We start from the raw sequence: 14,569 nt of genomic DNA, 5'->3' as shown, positions 1-14,569 counted from the left end.
AGGGTCACACACCAAACCACCCAGACAACTGAAATGCTGGGGAACTGGCAAGAGCAAAGAAGAGATGTGGAAGTTCCAGTCCCTTTTGTGTTACAAGTTTCCAAAATATGAGGAAATACGCCAAATGCCTTTGGCTTTCAAATGATAATATACTCTGAATTAATGACTAAGAGGGAAACGCCCACTGAGCGGTTCATGGACAGTGTCCCTCTGAAGTCAGATCCTGCTGGCAAGTGACCAAAGAGCCCTCCTTTCCCCGGTCAGCCCGCCAGCCCCCGCCATGGCCAGGCAGCACTTTGCCGTCAGCTCGGCATTATAAAAGTGAGCAATTAACAGTGCCGTGTGCAGTTAATCAAATGATTCCACTGAATATCCCCAAATTTGGGTTCAAAACACATTTGATTTGGGGCCTTGACTAATTGTGGGGGAAACTGTTTCTTAAATTAAAATGTAGATATAAAGATAAGTCTTTAGTTTTTTTTAAAGAGAAGCAAAGATTTTTAAATGTACTTTATTTAGCAATATGTTGGATAAACAACCATGTTCTAATGCTAACTTGAGGACAAATGCAATGAAATTACATGAATTCCCCTTAAAACTGTATATGTATTCTAAAATAATCTTGTTGATGAGCCTGCTTTATTTCAGATTTTGTAGGGTTGAAAAGTGATTAATTCTTTAATTAACATCAACATATATGATGCTTTCCTTCAATTCCAGTAAATACACCCCATTTTCAGCTGAAGAAAATAAGGACAAGTTAAAAGGTTCCAATTATTTCTTTCAGGCAAGTGAGCGAGAACATATTTAATAACAATTTAACAGTCATTTATTTGTTCATTCAACATTCATCGAACACCTGCTCTGTGCCAGGAACTCTGGTAGCTAGTGGGGAGCAGAGCGGTGAGCAAGATAAATATGACTTCTACTCCATGGAGCGTACAATCTAGTCGGAAATCTTGCCATGGAACAACTAGAGAAAGAAATAAGTCAACAATTGAGATAAATGTGGTGCAATCATATAAAGGGTGCTTACCTCTTTCGGTTTACTTAAACTATGGTTTCCTGCAGAGGTGGTTTTGATTATCTAAATTCCGATTTGCCCTATAAAAGACATTTGATTTAAAATTACATAGAAATAACATTAAATACAAAGTCTACTACAGATACAAAATGGCTATTTCTGCATGAATGTATCTGTGTTGAATATAAAAATGACAAAAAATGCTAGTTATTTCAGAATTACTTTTAACCAAGGCAGTTTCCAAGGGAATTCATGACCGCTTTAGGTTAACGGCCATTGGCTGCACATTCAGACCTCAATTAAACTCTGAACTTCCATTGTTATTACTTAATTGGCGTGGTTATATTTCATGTCAGTATTTCAAAATGACCTTCCTTTTAAAAAATAAAAATTCCCCTGACAAAGGACCTCGGGTCTTCGATGAGCCTGACGTCCGCGGCTGCAGCCCCGCACGGTCTCTCTGTGGGGTGGGCCTACCGCCTGCTTAGCTCTGCAACTTCCCGCCATCCCGGCCTATGATTCGAGACAGCTCCAGAGAAATCCGAGTGATGAGGGAAAAAAGAACGAAAAACGAAGTACATCTGTTGCCATGATTACTATTAAAATGCCACATAAATCCACCGATACCCATTTTATTCTAAGCACAGGGAATTAGACAGTCTTAAAATACCTTGAGTATCACAATTAAATATTGTCAAATTATCCTTATTTAAAAATGATACTATGGTATCTTTATCTTACAAGCGACTCCAAATGTTTAGTTGTTCCAATTAACTAAATGGAAACATAAATCCCTTTCACGTAGACATGAAACAATAAGAACAGGTTGGATTTAATGAGTTGGACTATATATAAAGTAGGTACGATGACGCCAAGATCGAACTTCGCTAAACTGACTGAAACAAATTAAGGCATCAAATGAGCATTTCCCTTCCCCCCTTGTACTGTGGAAAAGTTTTAAAAGTCTTTTTGAAGTACTTTGATCAAGCTTTGAAATCATTTTAGCGGGTTACTATTGTATGAAAACTGTAATTTATAGTGCTTGACCTAAGCCGCTCTTTGTCTCACAGCCGTATTCAAAACAATAGCAGGAAAGTGAAAAACACAAGGGGAACCTAAGCTGTTCTGGTTATTATTTAATTCATAATTCCATCTTCCTCATTTAACCTTTGGAACCTGGGCATGTTCTTAATGAAACAGGCTCAGATTATGTTCGCTATGGCTAGGAAGGCTAGCTTTGGGCACGGCAATGCGGCGACCTGGACTGTCGGACTGTCCTGTGCGATCCTTTCTAACCTCCGAGTGACTTCACAGACAGGTTCCGAGAGGCGTCTCTCTGTAAGCGGTGACACTGCCGGCAGCCTGCCATTGTGTACCTTCTGGTTTCCTCTCTAGTTAAGCTGGCTTTGTTCCTTAGCCCTGACTGAGGATGTGTCAGTGGTGAGATTTTCTCTTCCCATTATTGTCACAAAATTGTTACGCTTGGAGGCAACCAGTTCCCATCAGATCACAAGAAAAAAGCAAGCTGCCCCCAAAATGAACAGCTAAATTGTACCGGCATTTTGCTGTATTAATTTGTAATTTTAATCAGTTTCATACCTCCACCCAGCCTGAAAAAGTAGCTGTAGACCTCACATGTTCTTTTGGCTCCTTTTGCCAAAACATTTACCGATGGCCTAAACCTCCTTCCATATTTGACCCTGTAAACTGTTATTATCTTAGTTGCAAGTTTGATGACCTTTCAGGTGCCACACATGCCCTTGAATAAATACTCCGGCATGTGGAGGATCCTTAGGTAATCTGTTCTCCAAGGAGGTTAGATCAACTGCTCCCACTCCCAACCTCCGCCTGGGAGACACACGGATCAGGACTTAGATGGGATGGATTTTTGTCTTGGGCCATTTCCTGGGGAGAAAAAGAGCCAAGGAGTAGTAACAAAGTGCAGAATACACAACCACTTGCGAGGAAACAGGCAAAGACTAGTGTAGGGGCAGATGGCCTAGAAGAGGTGGGAAGCAAGAGGATGAAGCAATAAAAATTTAATTTTATCAAAGTAACAGGTCTGTAGGGGAGCAGGTAATAAAGAACAGATTTCCGAGGTGTCTTCATTCAGAGAGGAAAGAAAACAAGGAGTGTAGCTCCTTTATCAGTGAATTAACTGTTCACTTGGGTGCTGTGTGTTAATTAGTGAGCCCCCCCCTCCCCCCCGCAGGTACCGTTTAGTGGATTACCTCATTCCGGGCTTGGCAAATATCCCTGGTGGCTGCAATGAGTTAATGCAGCCCCCAAAGACCAACAGTTGATAATCTTTTCCAGGGTGGAATCAAGCCTTGGGGAAAATAAGCAGGTATACACACTTCTGGTTACAAGAAGATTATTTCCCCTGGAGAGCCAGCTTTCTACTTTGGATCCCTGAACCTTCCTTTTTACATGCAATTTTAGGAGTTTTTAGAAGAGTTGACATATCTCTCACTAGAGGGCAAAGGAAACAAAAAGATTCTCATTGTTTTTCTAGGGGGCAGCGGTGGGTGTTTGGGATGGGGAAGGAGTCTATGGAGTCATCTCAGATATCAGTGTATCAGTGCCGGATCTGCTTTGCTCTGAGCGGACCCCCTGCCAGACTTCCAACAGGGTCTCCTATTTGTTAGTGAGAGCAGATGCTGGCCAAGTCTATATATGCCAGAGAGAACATCATTTACTTTTATGTTTTACACACGCCTGCTTTCTGGGTTGGCATAATTCATTAGCACAGTTTGCAGAGGGCTCCATAAAACAAGATCTGGCTTTAATGTTAATGTTCTAATGACGATGGCAATAAAAGAAAGTTGACATCCTGTGTCTACTTTCCAGGGATGATGTGTATGTTGTCTAAACTAAAAAAACCAAACAAGTAAACAAGCAACACACATGGATGTAACACAGATAAGTATTTCTAGCATAAAATAAAAGAATAAGAGTGAAGCTTCCTGTTTGGGAACATTACTCCCTCCCCACCCCATACTCCTCCAACTGAAAAGGAGTAGGTATAGTAATCATAATAGTTCTTATGGGAGAAAAAGCTTAAGTTTTGTACAACTTGTAACTTTGTCATAGTATGCACAGTTTGCTGCTGGTTTCTTTACCACGTTTAAGAGCTGAAGTTTAAAACCTCATTCATACAGAGGAGGCGGGGCCTCTGCGGGAGAGCACCAATACCTTCTCATAACACATTATGTCAGGGCGCCAGGCAGAAGAATGCCCACGAAGTGCAAGCACCTCTTACTTTTTAATTTATTTGTGCACCCCCACCATAAATTTGTTTAATGTAAAACAAACAAACCCTTGACAAGGGTTTAACAGGGTTTTCAACATCTGTGCAGATACATGTAATTTATTCCGAAAGAAGAAAAAGTAGTTTGGAGCAAGCCCTGAAAACTGCTTTTCACAACACTTTCATTTAAGGGGTGTGAGTCTGTGTGTGCGTGCGTGTGTGTGTGTGTGTGTGTGTGTTGAGACAAGAGCAGTGGTTTCAAATCCTTCTGCTTCACTCTCAAAACTCGAACGATGCGTTTTACATGGAAAGAGGAGTTTGCCTGAGACCTCCTTACTATTTCATCATCTTTTTCTTTCCTTTTTGTTTAATGCAACCTTCAACAGAGTTAAAATCTGCATGTTTGGATCCTTCAAAAGAAAAAGCAGACTTGTGTAAACCTCTTAGGTACAAAACAAACATAGTACTAATAATAGCATAGTCTGTTGAAAGAATCAAGCAATACGAGTAACTTAAACATGTTTGTAAAAGCTTACATTTTAATTAATATTTCCAAGCTCACCAATTCAACATTCTAAAAGTCATTATTTTTTGTCAGCACTAGGGCAAATATTTCACTAAATACATTTCTGGGCATCCATTTATCTTTTACTTTCCAAAATATAGGTTTATAATGAATTTATTGACATTTTGCTTTAGACTGAAATTTGATTTACAGCATAAAAAGTAAATAGATTAAAGTGAACAAATACAAACTCTCCTTTATTTTGCTTATTGAAAATCACCTTAAGTTTATTTGTGGTACACTTCACTCATTCAAAGCTGAATATTTCTATTGCCTAAATTATTTGAGTGTTACATAATTATGTGGTATAAAATGCAGATAAAAAGCAGTGTACCGACTGCACTTTTAAAAAAGTTTACTCATAAAAATACTATCATACATACTGACAACCAGCCAGGTTAAGAAAGAAACCCTTGTCAAAGCTGGCACCGAGCTTCCATCAACTCCCGCGGCCCCCATCCAGCGAAGGAGTGTGGTTTCCAGACACAATGTAACTCATGCTTCCAAATTAGATAAATGAAAAATGTTTGGTGTTCAAGTAAGTATTATAAAAAGAGGAAATTCTCATCAAGTGTATTTTTCAGTTTGGCTTCAGGCCATGGAAGTCAGGAAACCGTAAAGACTGGACCGAACGAGCACACAGCGCGGGCCGCCCACCGGCCTGGCAGGGTCCTGCAGGTGAGGGCGGAAATTCAGCGTCAGACTTGACGTCTTCAGCTTCGCTAAGACTGTGCTCGATTATTCCATGACGGCAATGCAACACTGGGTATCCGTGTGCACAGAGAAAGGCGGGCGGGAGAGAGAATGAATGGAGCCTTAGGAGAAAAAAAAAAAAAGTGGGTGATTTGGTAACTGGGAGGAGAATTGAAAAATCACACCTTTCAGTTTCCACATTTTTTCTTTTGTTCAATATTCAAGGAGAAACCATCTGGAAGGAAGAAAGATTATGAGTATCTATAAACGAACTGTTTGACAGAGACAGAAATGCTGATAATGAGTGGGTTGTGTCTGTAGTTCTTGGCTGTTCACATCAGCAAGGGATGAAGGAAAACAGAAACTCTTGATATGTTTGTCTAAAGAGGTAGTGGTGTGACCACGGGCAGCAAGAGTTCAGCTGGAGTTCAGAGCAGATGTTGCCAGCAGTTGACGCTGCAGGAAAGTAAAATTGCTTCCGGATTCACCTTTTCCTCCCAGCTCCTCTTCCAGGACCATCAGGGTCAAGCCACACTGTGGCACAAGGTGACAATGTCCGTGGGGAAGCAGGCCTTGAGCAGGATGCCTCTCTCCCGGTTGCAGTCCAGCTCCTGGATGAACCCGTACCAGTAGATGACCAGGCCTGGCCCGAATCTGCAGAAACACAAGAGAATAATATACACATGTAGTATCAACATAGTTCCCCAAAAAGTAATCTTCGAAGCACTGGCAAGATGATTAAATGATGTTATTGCACAGATGTATTTATTTTGGTTGCGATAATTATGACTGGAAGTAGCTAAAGTGATACCAAAGAGCTTATTTAATGCAAATATTACCACCTGGGGCACATTTACTACCTTTCTTTCAAGGAACATGAAGTATTTCAGATACATGCACCCTCCTAACTGCCTTTCAGGAAGATGTCACGAGTTTGGGCTGATGGAGGAGAAAACCCGAGCAGAGACAGTGATGAGCCAGCCAGCGCCTAGCTTGGGGTTTCAGTCTCCTACCACTTCGAGGTCTCCTCAGAATTGAACTTAGCTATTTGCAACTGAGGAGAAAGAATAATTTCGAAAAGAGAAATAATTTAAAAATGGAACAGCTCAAGGTCCTCCTCTAGCTGTAATGTTCTACTCATGCATAATAGGGTCAGAAGTCCTTTCTGTCATTCTTTCTTTGCAGTCTTAAAAAAAAGTAGCCCACAGGACAATGGGGAGCTTGTCTAGGGCCTTCTCTCTGCCTCGCCATTCCCCACATCACCACCTCTCTGAGTTCAAATAGGACATGAGATTTGGTTGTAGGTTCTTTTTTCTTTTTTTTTTTTTTGCCATGAAACTGAGAAATAATGGCACACAGACTCGTGATAAAGTATAGACAGACTCAGGCTTAAAACCCCAACATTTCTACTCTGTGCCTCTGACTTATCTCAAATTTGGTGAGCAGCAGGCTCAGGAAGTCGTCCTGTAGACTACTTTACCCATCAGGAAGTCGGGACCTGCTGGCTGGGTTCACAGGGATGTGATCACTATCAATCACCATGCACACAGAGATGGCTTGCACATCAGTTTCACGTTTTTCTGACTGAGAGTTCTTAATTAAAGGGCAGCACTACTTTTGGTGTCGTGTTGCAGGAATTTTACAGCAAAATCATAAATTATGAATGCTAGGTTAGTAAAAGGATGTCTAAAAACAGAACTGCTTTCTGTGTTCTGACATTACAGCAGGCTGAGCCATGCTAGGCCAAAAAGCTTTTTCCTTCCATGATTTATTATATGCTGTGGTGTACTTGCCAAAACTAACAGTACAGGATGGGCTGTGAGATGCTGTATGCACAGGAACAAGTTCAACTGGATGTCATGGAGTGGTTTATTTGGGGATTCACATCAGTAAGGTAGCCAAGTTGGATGCAAGATTAATTAAAACTTTTTGCATCCCCTCCATGCAAGGACAGAACCGTGAGATGGCAACTCATCAAGCGAACTGGTTCTAGAGGACACTACGCACAGATGAGACGCCACAGAGCACCAGGTGCTGTGGCATTTACCTGAATTCGGGGCTAGCTGCAGGTGATGCCCTCTTCTTCCTCAGTATGTCCGAGGAAGTTTCCTTTGGGGTCAGAGAGCCACACTGCCATGGCACAGGCATGCGGGCTCCAGTGCTTACATGCACGCAAGGTGAAGCTCACACCTGGAGGAGAACTTGCCTCTATTTAACTGAGGGTTACTTAGCAACTTTCATCACAAGCATTTGTCTGCAACTAGTACGTAGACTATTGGGTATCTCTATTTTACAAAAAAGCTCTGAGATTGTTATCAAATGACCTCAGATCTGTCAAAACAAGTCTGGGAAGAGCAGAAAGACCTGCAATTCTCAGGATCGGATCTGAGAAGCCTCAAACCTTCCCATCAACAGAGCAGCCCTGACTCACATCCTCGATAGACCTAACATTAAGCTCAACACATTCCTTCATTGTATTATGCAGCCGTTCTGGAGACCATGATGTTCTTTTGAAAGGCACTGTTATTTTTACAAACGGAGAAAAAATATGTGATCTAACCAGTCGTGGAAAAGAACAAAGAAATATATGAGGGTCATAAACAACAAGCCCAGTGTTTTAAAGATTCAATAAAACAAAAACACATATTACCAGCACCGAGAGAGCAAGAGCAGTCTGTACTTCTGCTGAGCAGCTAAATCATAAGCCAAAGGACACAAAGCATGACAGCTCTTTACAAAAATGGCATTTTCCAGGCAGAGAACCTGGGCTGCGAAACACCTCAAAGACCAAGCAAATGGACTCATTTCACTTGTGAGGTAGTGGGTGAAATCTGCACCTCAAAAAAGTTTTTGCAAGATTGTGAATCTGAACATTTCATGTGATGGTTCACTTCCAGGACCCCCTAAAGGTAGCCATGTGGGTCTGTAAATTATCAGTATATGAGACTAGTGACTCATCAGAAGACTTCACCATGTATCTAAGTGTTTGCTTCTTAGCTTTTGAATGGAATTGTATTAACTTAGGTACTACTAACTCTGTCATGTGGCTTGAAAGCTCTGGTTGACAATATGTGCTTAAATAATTAAAGATGAGAGAAGACAACCCCCCTTTGTAAGTGGAGATTGGTAGAGGGAGGCTTTTAAATTACATGGTCTTTGAGAAAAATAATAGGAGCTTTAGAGGGTGACAAGTTTGGAAATTTAATGACAGAAGAAGATCTGGCCTTGTTCCCGATACCTACTTGAGTACATTTCTGAGCTTTCTCCAACTTGTGATCCAGAGATCATCAGATACTGGGAAGATAATCTCCCAGCAACTTATTTGTTTATGAAGAGGCTGACCATATTAAGAAACTTTATATAATTAATTCCTTGCTTATCTGAACTAACAGAGGGAACATTTTGGTTGACAAGTTTGAAAAACCAAGCAAGCCAACTCTAGTGTTTTCTTCTAAAAAGGTGTAAACCAGAGAAAACAGGACCTAAGACATGTTTATGTGGGTCAAGTACGTGCTTGTGAGTTGACGGATTTCACCGTTTTGATGCCTGTTCCCATTTATTGTGGCACTACTGGGCACGAATGAGATCACTGGGAAGGCAAACATAACCTTTGTGACCAATAAAAATCAAAGAGACTGTTAACGGCACTTAAAGGAAAACAGAGTCCCCGGGCCCGAGGGAATGTGCACAGCGGAGGGCTGGTCTGCTACTGGGAGTGCAGCCCGGCCCCAGCCAGGGCGCGGGCCGTGATGGGATGTGGACGGGCATCCAAAATGATTCTGTAAACACATTTCTAGGTTGACTGTGACTTGAATGTTACTGTACTCGTGGTCAAGCAGTAAGATCAAAGACTCCAAATGGATTTTACAAACTCCTGTGGAGCAGACACTGGAATGTGACTTTTGGACAACTAATTATGCCTGTAAATAAAATACCACCAAATTAGCAACAATAACAAATACCTCTTGAAAAAAAATGGGAGGTGAAAGTCAAGAGCCATGACAGACCCTGAGGGTATGAAAGATGAAGTTCTATCAATAACGACAACCTGATAAATGTGTTTGAATGTGTTTCTCTGGTTTCCTTTCAATTTAGAGAAATTCAATAGGAGCCTGTGGAGCGAAAGCCAGGCGCCCTTTCGTGGTTTTTGCGCAAGTCTGTCTCCCAGAGATTATCTCTGTTTCGCCATTTGTCTCCTTGCTACATTGTGGCCCTGTTGGGGTCAGTTGCCTTGCAAATTAGTGGCATTTCTGCGACTGGATCTATGAAATCAAGGCCAGGCTTTTGTCAATTTAAAAAATTTGAGCCAACACATAAAAATTGGGAGCTTCTACACAAAATCCTGCATATTTACATCCTCTTGAGAAATGAATTGACGAGGCCACAGTCTGTGGGAGCCGAGTAATGGCTGCCCCCTTTAGATGTGACACGTGTTTTCGGGTTTGCCACAGTCTCCACCACTCTCTGTCGCCCCCATGCCGAGGCTTAGGGACAGGGGCCACTCCTCATCATGCTTGTGCCATGGACGTTCTTTCATTGCAGAGACCTACTTCTTCATAGTCACATCTCCATCAGACTTGGGAAGGCAAAGACAACCTCAGAGGGCTTCATGTTTCAAGGAAGAAATGAAAGAGAACACTTTTCTTTTTTTATGTCCTACCTATTCTGCTCATAAATGCCCACCTGTCCCCTGTGGGCATTTGAGTTCTTGGCCCCTGCCTTGAGATCTAACTCCGAGGATCCCAGACTTGGGTCAGAGACCCTTGAGTGGTTGTGAAGAAACTGCAAGACATCCTTATGCATACTAAGCAGTATCTTCAGAAAAAAGTAAATATATCTTCTCCTCTCTTAGGGATGTAGATAATAAAATAGAATCATGTCAGCTTTTGGTCATGTATTTTCTAAGTAGATAAAATCTAAAAATGTAGCTATAATCACATGGCAAGGGGGCAGTCAGCAAAAATTAGTTTTGGCTGTTTTAAAGATTTTCATTTGGCAGGATTGGGGACACTCTTCTAAATGGGTTGATCTTTTCTAGATGAGTGCATACATGAAGGAGAGTCAGGAGAGTCTATGATATGGGCAATGTTAAAGACATGAGAAAATACTTGGCAAATTTGTAACTAACCTGTCCCTGCTCATAAGGTTCACATTCACAGTAAAAACGAGCTAGAAGGAAAGACAGTTTATGTACCAGGCCCCATTTAGGACTCTCTCTACTGAGAGCAGCCTCACCACTGCTACGCGTGGGGGGAGGGGTACAGAAGAGAGGCAGCACACTAAATGGGCAACAGCAGTAATGAGGGGAGACCCACAGTGGTGGTGCTGCTGGAGTTCCTGCTGAGTCGCAGTTGAGAGCTGCAGAGAGGTATCGTGGTGGGCTGACTTCTAAGATGATCCCTGCCTCTAGGAGGACTCGGATCCTTGTTTAATCCCCTCCCTTTGAGTGTGGGGATGGATCTAGTGACTGGTTTCTAACAAGAAATGAAAGTGACAGGATGTCACTTTTGTGGTTAGGTTACAAAAGACTGTGACTTCCACCACACTTTCAGACACACTCTTGCATTCTCGGCTTGCATTCTTTGACGGAAACTGCCATTTAGGAGAGGCTCACATGGTAAGGACCTGAGGTGGGTGGCCTATGTCCCTCAGCCCAATAGCTCATGGGGCACTGAATCTTGCCAACCACCTGAGTGAGGGTGGCGCTCTCCTCACCTGCCAACCACCTGAGTGGAGAGTGGCGCTCTCCTCAGGCAAACCTTCGGATGAGACCACACCCCAGGCCAATGTCCTGAATGGAGCCTGTGAGAGACAGTGAAGAGCAGGATCCAGCTAAGCTATGCCGATACTTCCGACTCCCAAGAAAAGTGAGATCACAAACATGTGTAACTTTATGTCATTTAGTTTTGGGGTAATTTGTTATACGGCAACAGATAACTAACACACACTGCGGACTTGAGTAATCAAATAGCATTCTTTACATCGGCGGTATGAAGAGTCCTAAGAGTCCTGTTGGTTATAGATTGGCTTTTTTTTTTCAGTTCTTGTTGCATCCAGAATTTATAGCAGAGGGGGTTACTGAATGAGATTATTAATAAGTAGCAACTCCTCATCAAGGCAAACCAGCCATGAAGCAAGTCTGTGCTTTTACACTAATAGAGCTTCCTGGCTGCTAACTTAGACCACACACCGACAGCCCTCCCTACTGCCAGTCTAGGGCACTGAGGTTGCCTAAAGATGTAAAGAAATCATATATAAAATGCGGAATTCTCAATGTTCCCTCTAGGGCTGTGGTTTGGTTATTCAAGTTGTTTATTGGGCTTTTGAAGCTGCAAATCTGAAGGGGCTGAAGACAGGGTGTGGGAGACCGGTTTCAGGCAGAGCACTTTGCCAGCTAAGGGCTGCTGACAACCCAGGAGGACACATTAAAAATCCCCACTGGTGGCACTCCAAGGCTGTTTGGCGTTGGGGGCTAATAGACTCTGTCAATCTCAGCAGGTGCTGAGTACAGGCTGGGAAAGTTTCATGCTGGATACATTGTGTTGAGTTAAGAAAGGCAATGCAATCTGTAATAGATTTTTTAAAGACTGTCACCAAGGATGTTTTAAAAATGATACTACAGTGAGTAAATTCTTAGTTTTCCAGAAAAATGAATCTATCCTCAGATAGTCTCTGAGGACAGTAAATGTTGAACAGAATACTGTAGAAGTTAGACATCGTGTCTTACAGTCCAAGGCTTTCTATAGCTCTCTGAGGAACTCAGAGGTACAGGTAGTAAATTTGGCCCCCTGAATTCAGGAAGAACTTCCTTTTTCTTTCTTAACTAAAAAAATAAAACACTCCCCACCTCCTGCTATACTGCTATACTATCCTATGAGACAGGAATTACCTGGATGATGTTTTCACTTAACGTTCTATTGTTAAGACTTTTCCTTGGGGCACCTTTTTCAGAGAGGGCTAAAATGAAGGGTAGATGCACGGATGTAGACACTTCCAATCACAGTGTTGGATGTCATTTTGCTAAATTAACCCCAGTAACCAACTCTCTGGTTGGCTTCTGCAGGCCCTTTTAGCTTCTATGTCTCCACAGATTTCAGAGGGCCTGTGACCAGACGTTATGTCTACAAAGATGCTGTTGAAATACATGTGAACTGATGTCAGTAACCAACAACAAAGAAGTGACTAACATTTACTGCACACTTATTATGTGACAGGAAGTGACTGAAACACTTTTACATGTACAGACTGATTTGAAAGTCGCTAGCACTCCATGAGGAGGGCACTATGATCACCCCCATTTTACAGATGAAAAACCTGAGGTATAAAAAGGGCCAGGCTTTGAACCCAAGCTGTCTGGCTCTGTGGATTGTGCTTGTAGCCATTACACCATACTGGCTGCCTTGTATTGACACAGCAATTTGTAAGTCATTCAGCTTGGAAACATATTTACAACACCTGCAAAAGAGAGACCAGCAGGGGTCCGGAAGGCAGCTGACTAATCAAAAGTCCAGTGGAGGAGCCAGGATTCACCTGTCTACAAGGAATAATTTTCCAGGTACAAAGTCAATAGTTTCACACTAAAAACCGTGTCCAGCCAACTTATGGGAAAGCAACTTATAATTCAGGTAGAAGAACTGAGAACTATAGATTCACTGCCTAAGGTTCAGAGAGGAGAAATGCTTCCCGCTACAAGAGCATTCAGAAGTTTCGGGACAGGACTTAAACACGGGGACGGAGGAGCAGACCCAGACCATGGCTGCAGCCTGTTTGGATTAATGGAAACAGGCAGCTGGAACGAGTTAGGACAAAAACTGAGGGAAGCAGTGGGATTCGGTGAATGTGGCAGATCGAGCCAGAAAAGAAGGTTTGGACTTGCTCAACTGGATTGATTCGATGAACCCAAAGGCCCATTTTTGCTTGCAAAACACCTTTAGCATAAAGATGCATCTTATGTTGTGGCATCCATTTGACTTATCTGTGTTTTCAGTATTTTTTAGAAAGTCAGTGTCATTTTATAACTCTTTTGGTAATACAATGTGAAGGGTAGTGGGATTCATATATTGTTATACAATTTGCTTCTTCTCCTAGAGACTAAGGGAAACTCATGAAATTGATTTATTTCTCAATGAGCTGAATTACCATGTTTACATAAGAAAGGATTCTCAGTATACTAGAGTTCTACAATATTAATCTGGATCAAGTCAACAAAACACTTTTTAATTGAAATGACAAGAGGACTATGGTATGATTTGATGATATCAGTCAAGGTTCTTGTTCACACAAGGGTCTTCATCACACACACACAAAACATAGTTATATTAACTCACGTCTTTGTTTCTAATCCAAATTATTTCAAATACATAGGCAAATAGAAAAATTCTTTTCCAAAACAGGAATAGCATATATATATATCTGTATATATATATGCTATTATATATGTGTGTATATATTATATACATAAATAGTATTTATATATATAAATACTATTCTTTTCTTTCTTCCCCTTTCTCATTCTGAGTTGCTGTGTGGGGTCTGGGAGATCCTCTGAGGATGTGTACAGACATGTGGTTGTTGGAAGTCAATTGTTTCATCATCAAAGACTTGCATGTGGTTTTTATGAAGAATGCATTCTCAAACACATAGTTCAAGACGAGAGAGAAATATAAAACATCTTGTAATTGTTTTAAAATAAACTCTTACACTGTTTATTTAGTTTTAATCTGCATGTTGTGGATTGGTTATGCACTTCTTAATCACTGTTGTATGTATCTCCAGACAGAGTTGTAAATAACTTTTCAGTCCAAGTGAAATATGCTTGCACATGTTTACACGCAAAGTATGCGTGTATTTATGCCAGTGTGTAAATATGTGTACAATAATAATAGACTAGTGATCATATAATACAGCATCGTAAGGTTCTGGCACTATGCTCAATTTAGTATACAATGCAAATGTTCTTTTTATTTTGTAGTATCTAGAAATGAAATAAAAATATAACTTGGTTGTTTTATTTAATTTTTTTTTTTGCTGGGCAGGT

General features: G+C 41.4%; 1 protein-coding gene across 3 annotated transcripts in view; it reads right to left on the bottom strand.

Annotated features, from left to right (window-relative positions):
* Positions 1-4,786: 4,786 nt before the first annotated feature.
* The window catches only part of CDIN1 (CDAN1 interacting nuclease 1), a 211,143-nt gene continuing 201,360 nt past the window's right edge, over positions 4,787-14,569 (bottom strand). For 2 of the 3 annotated variants that reach the window (XM_045823786.1, XM_045823788.1), the window contains one exon: positions 4,787-6,186. In XM_045823786.1, coding sequence (XP_045679742.1) covers positions 6,057-6,186 — 130 coding nt within the window. In that variant the 3' untranslated portion in view covers positions 4,787-6,056. The remainder of the gene's footprint in view (positions 6,187-14,569) is intronic. The other variant, XM_045823787.1, reaches the window with a different exon arrangement.

The sequence above is a fragment of the Phyllostomus hastatus genome, unplaced genomic scaffold (assembly GCF_019186645.2).
Source record: "Phyllostomus hastatus isolate PE091 unplaced genomic scaffold, TTU_PhHast_1.1 phas_scaffold_501, whole genome shotgun sequence".
NCBI lineage: Eukaryota > Metazoa > Chordata > Mammalia > Chiroptera > Phyllostomidae > Phyllostomus > Phyllostomus hastatus.
This window is presented reverse-complemented; position numbering and strand designations above follow the sequence as displayed.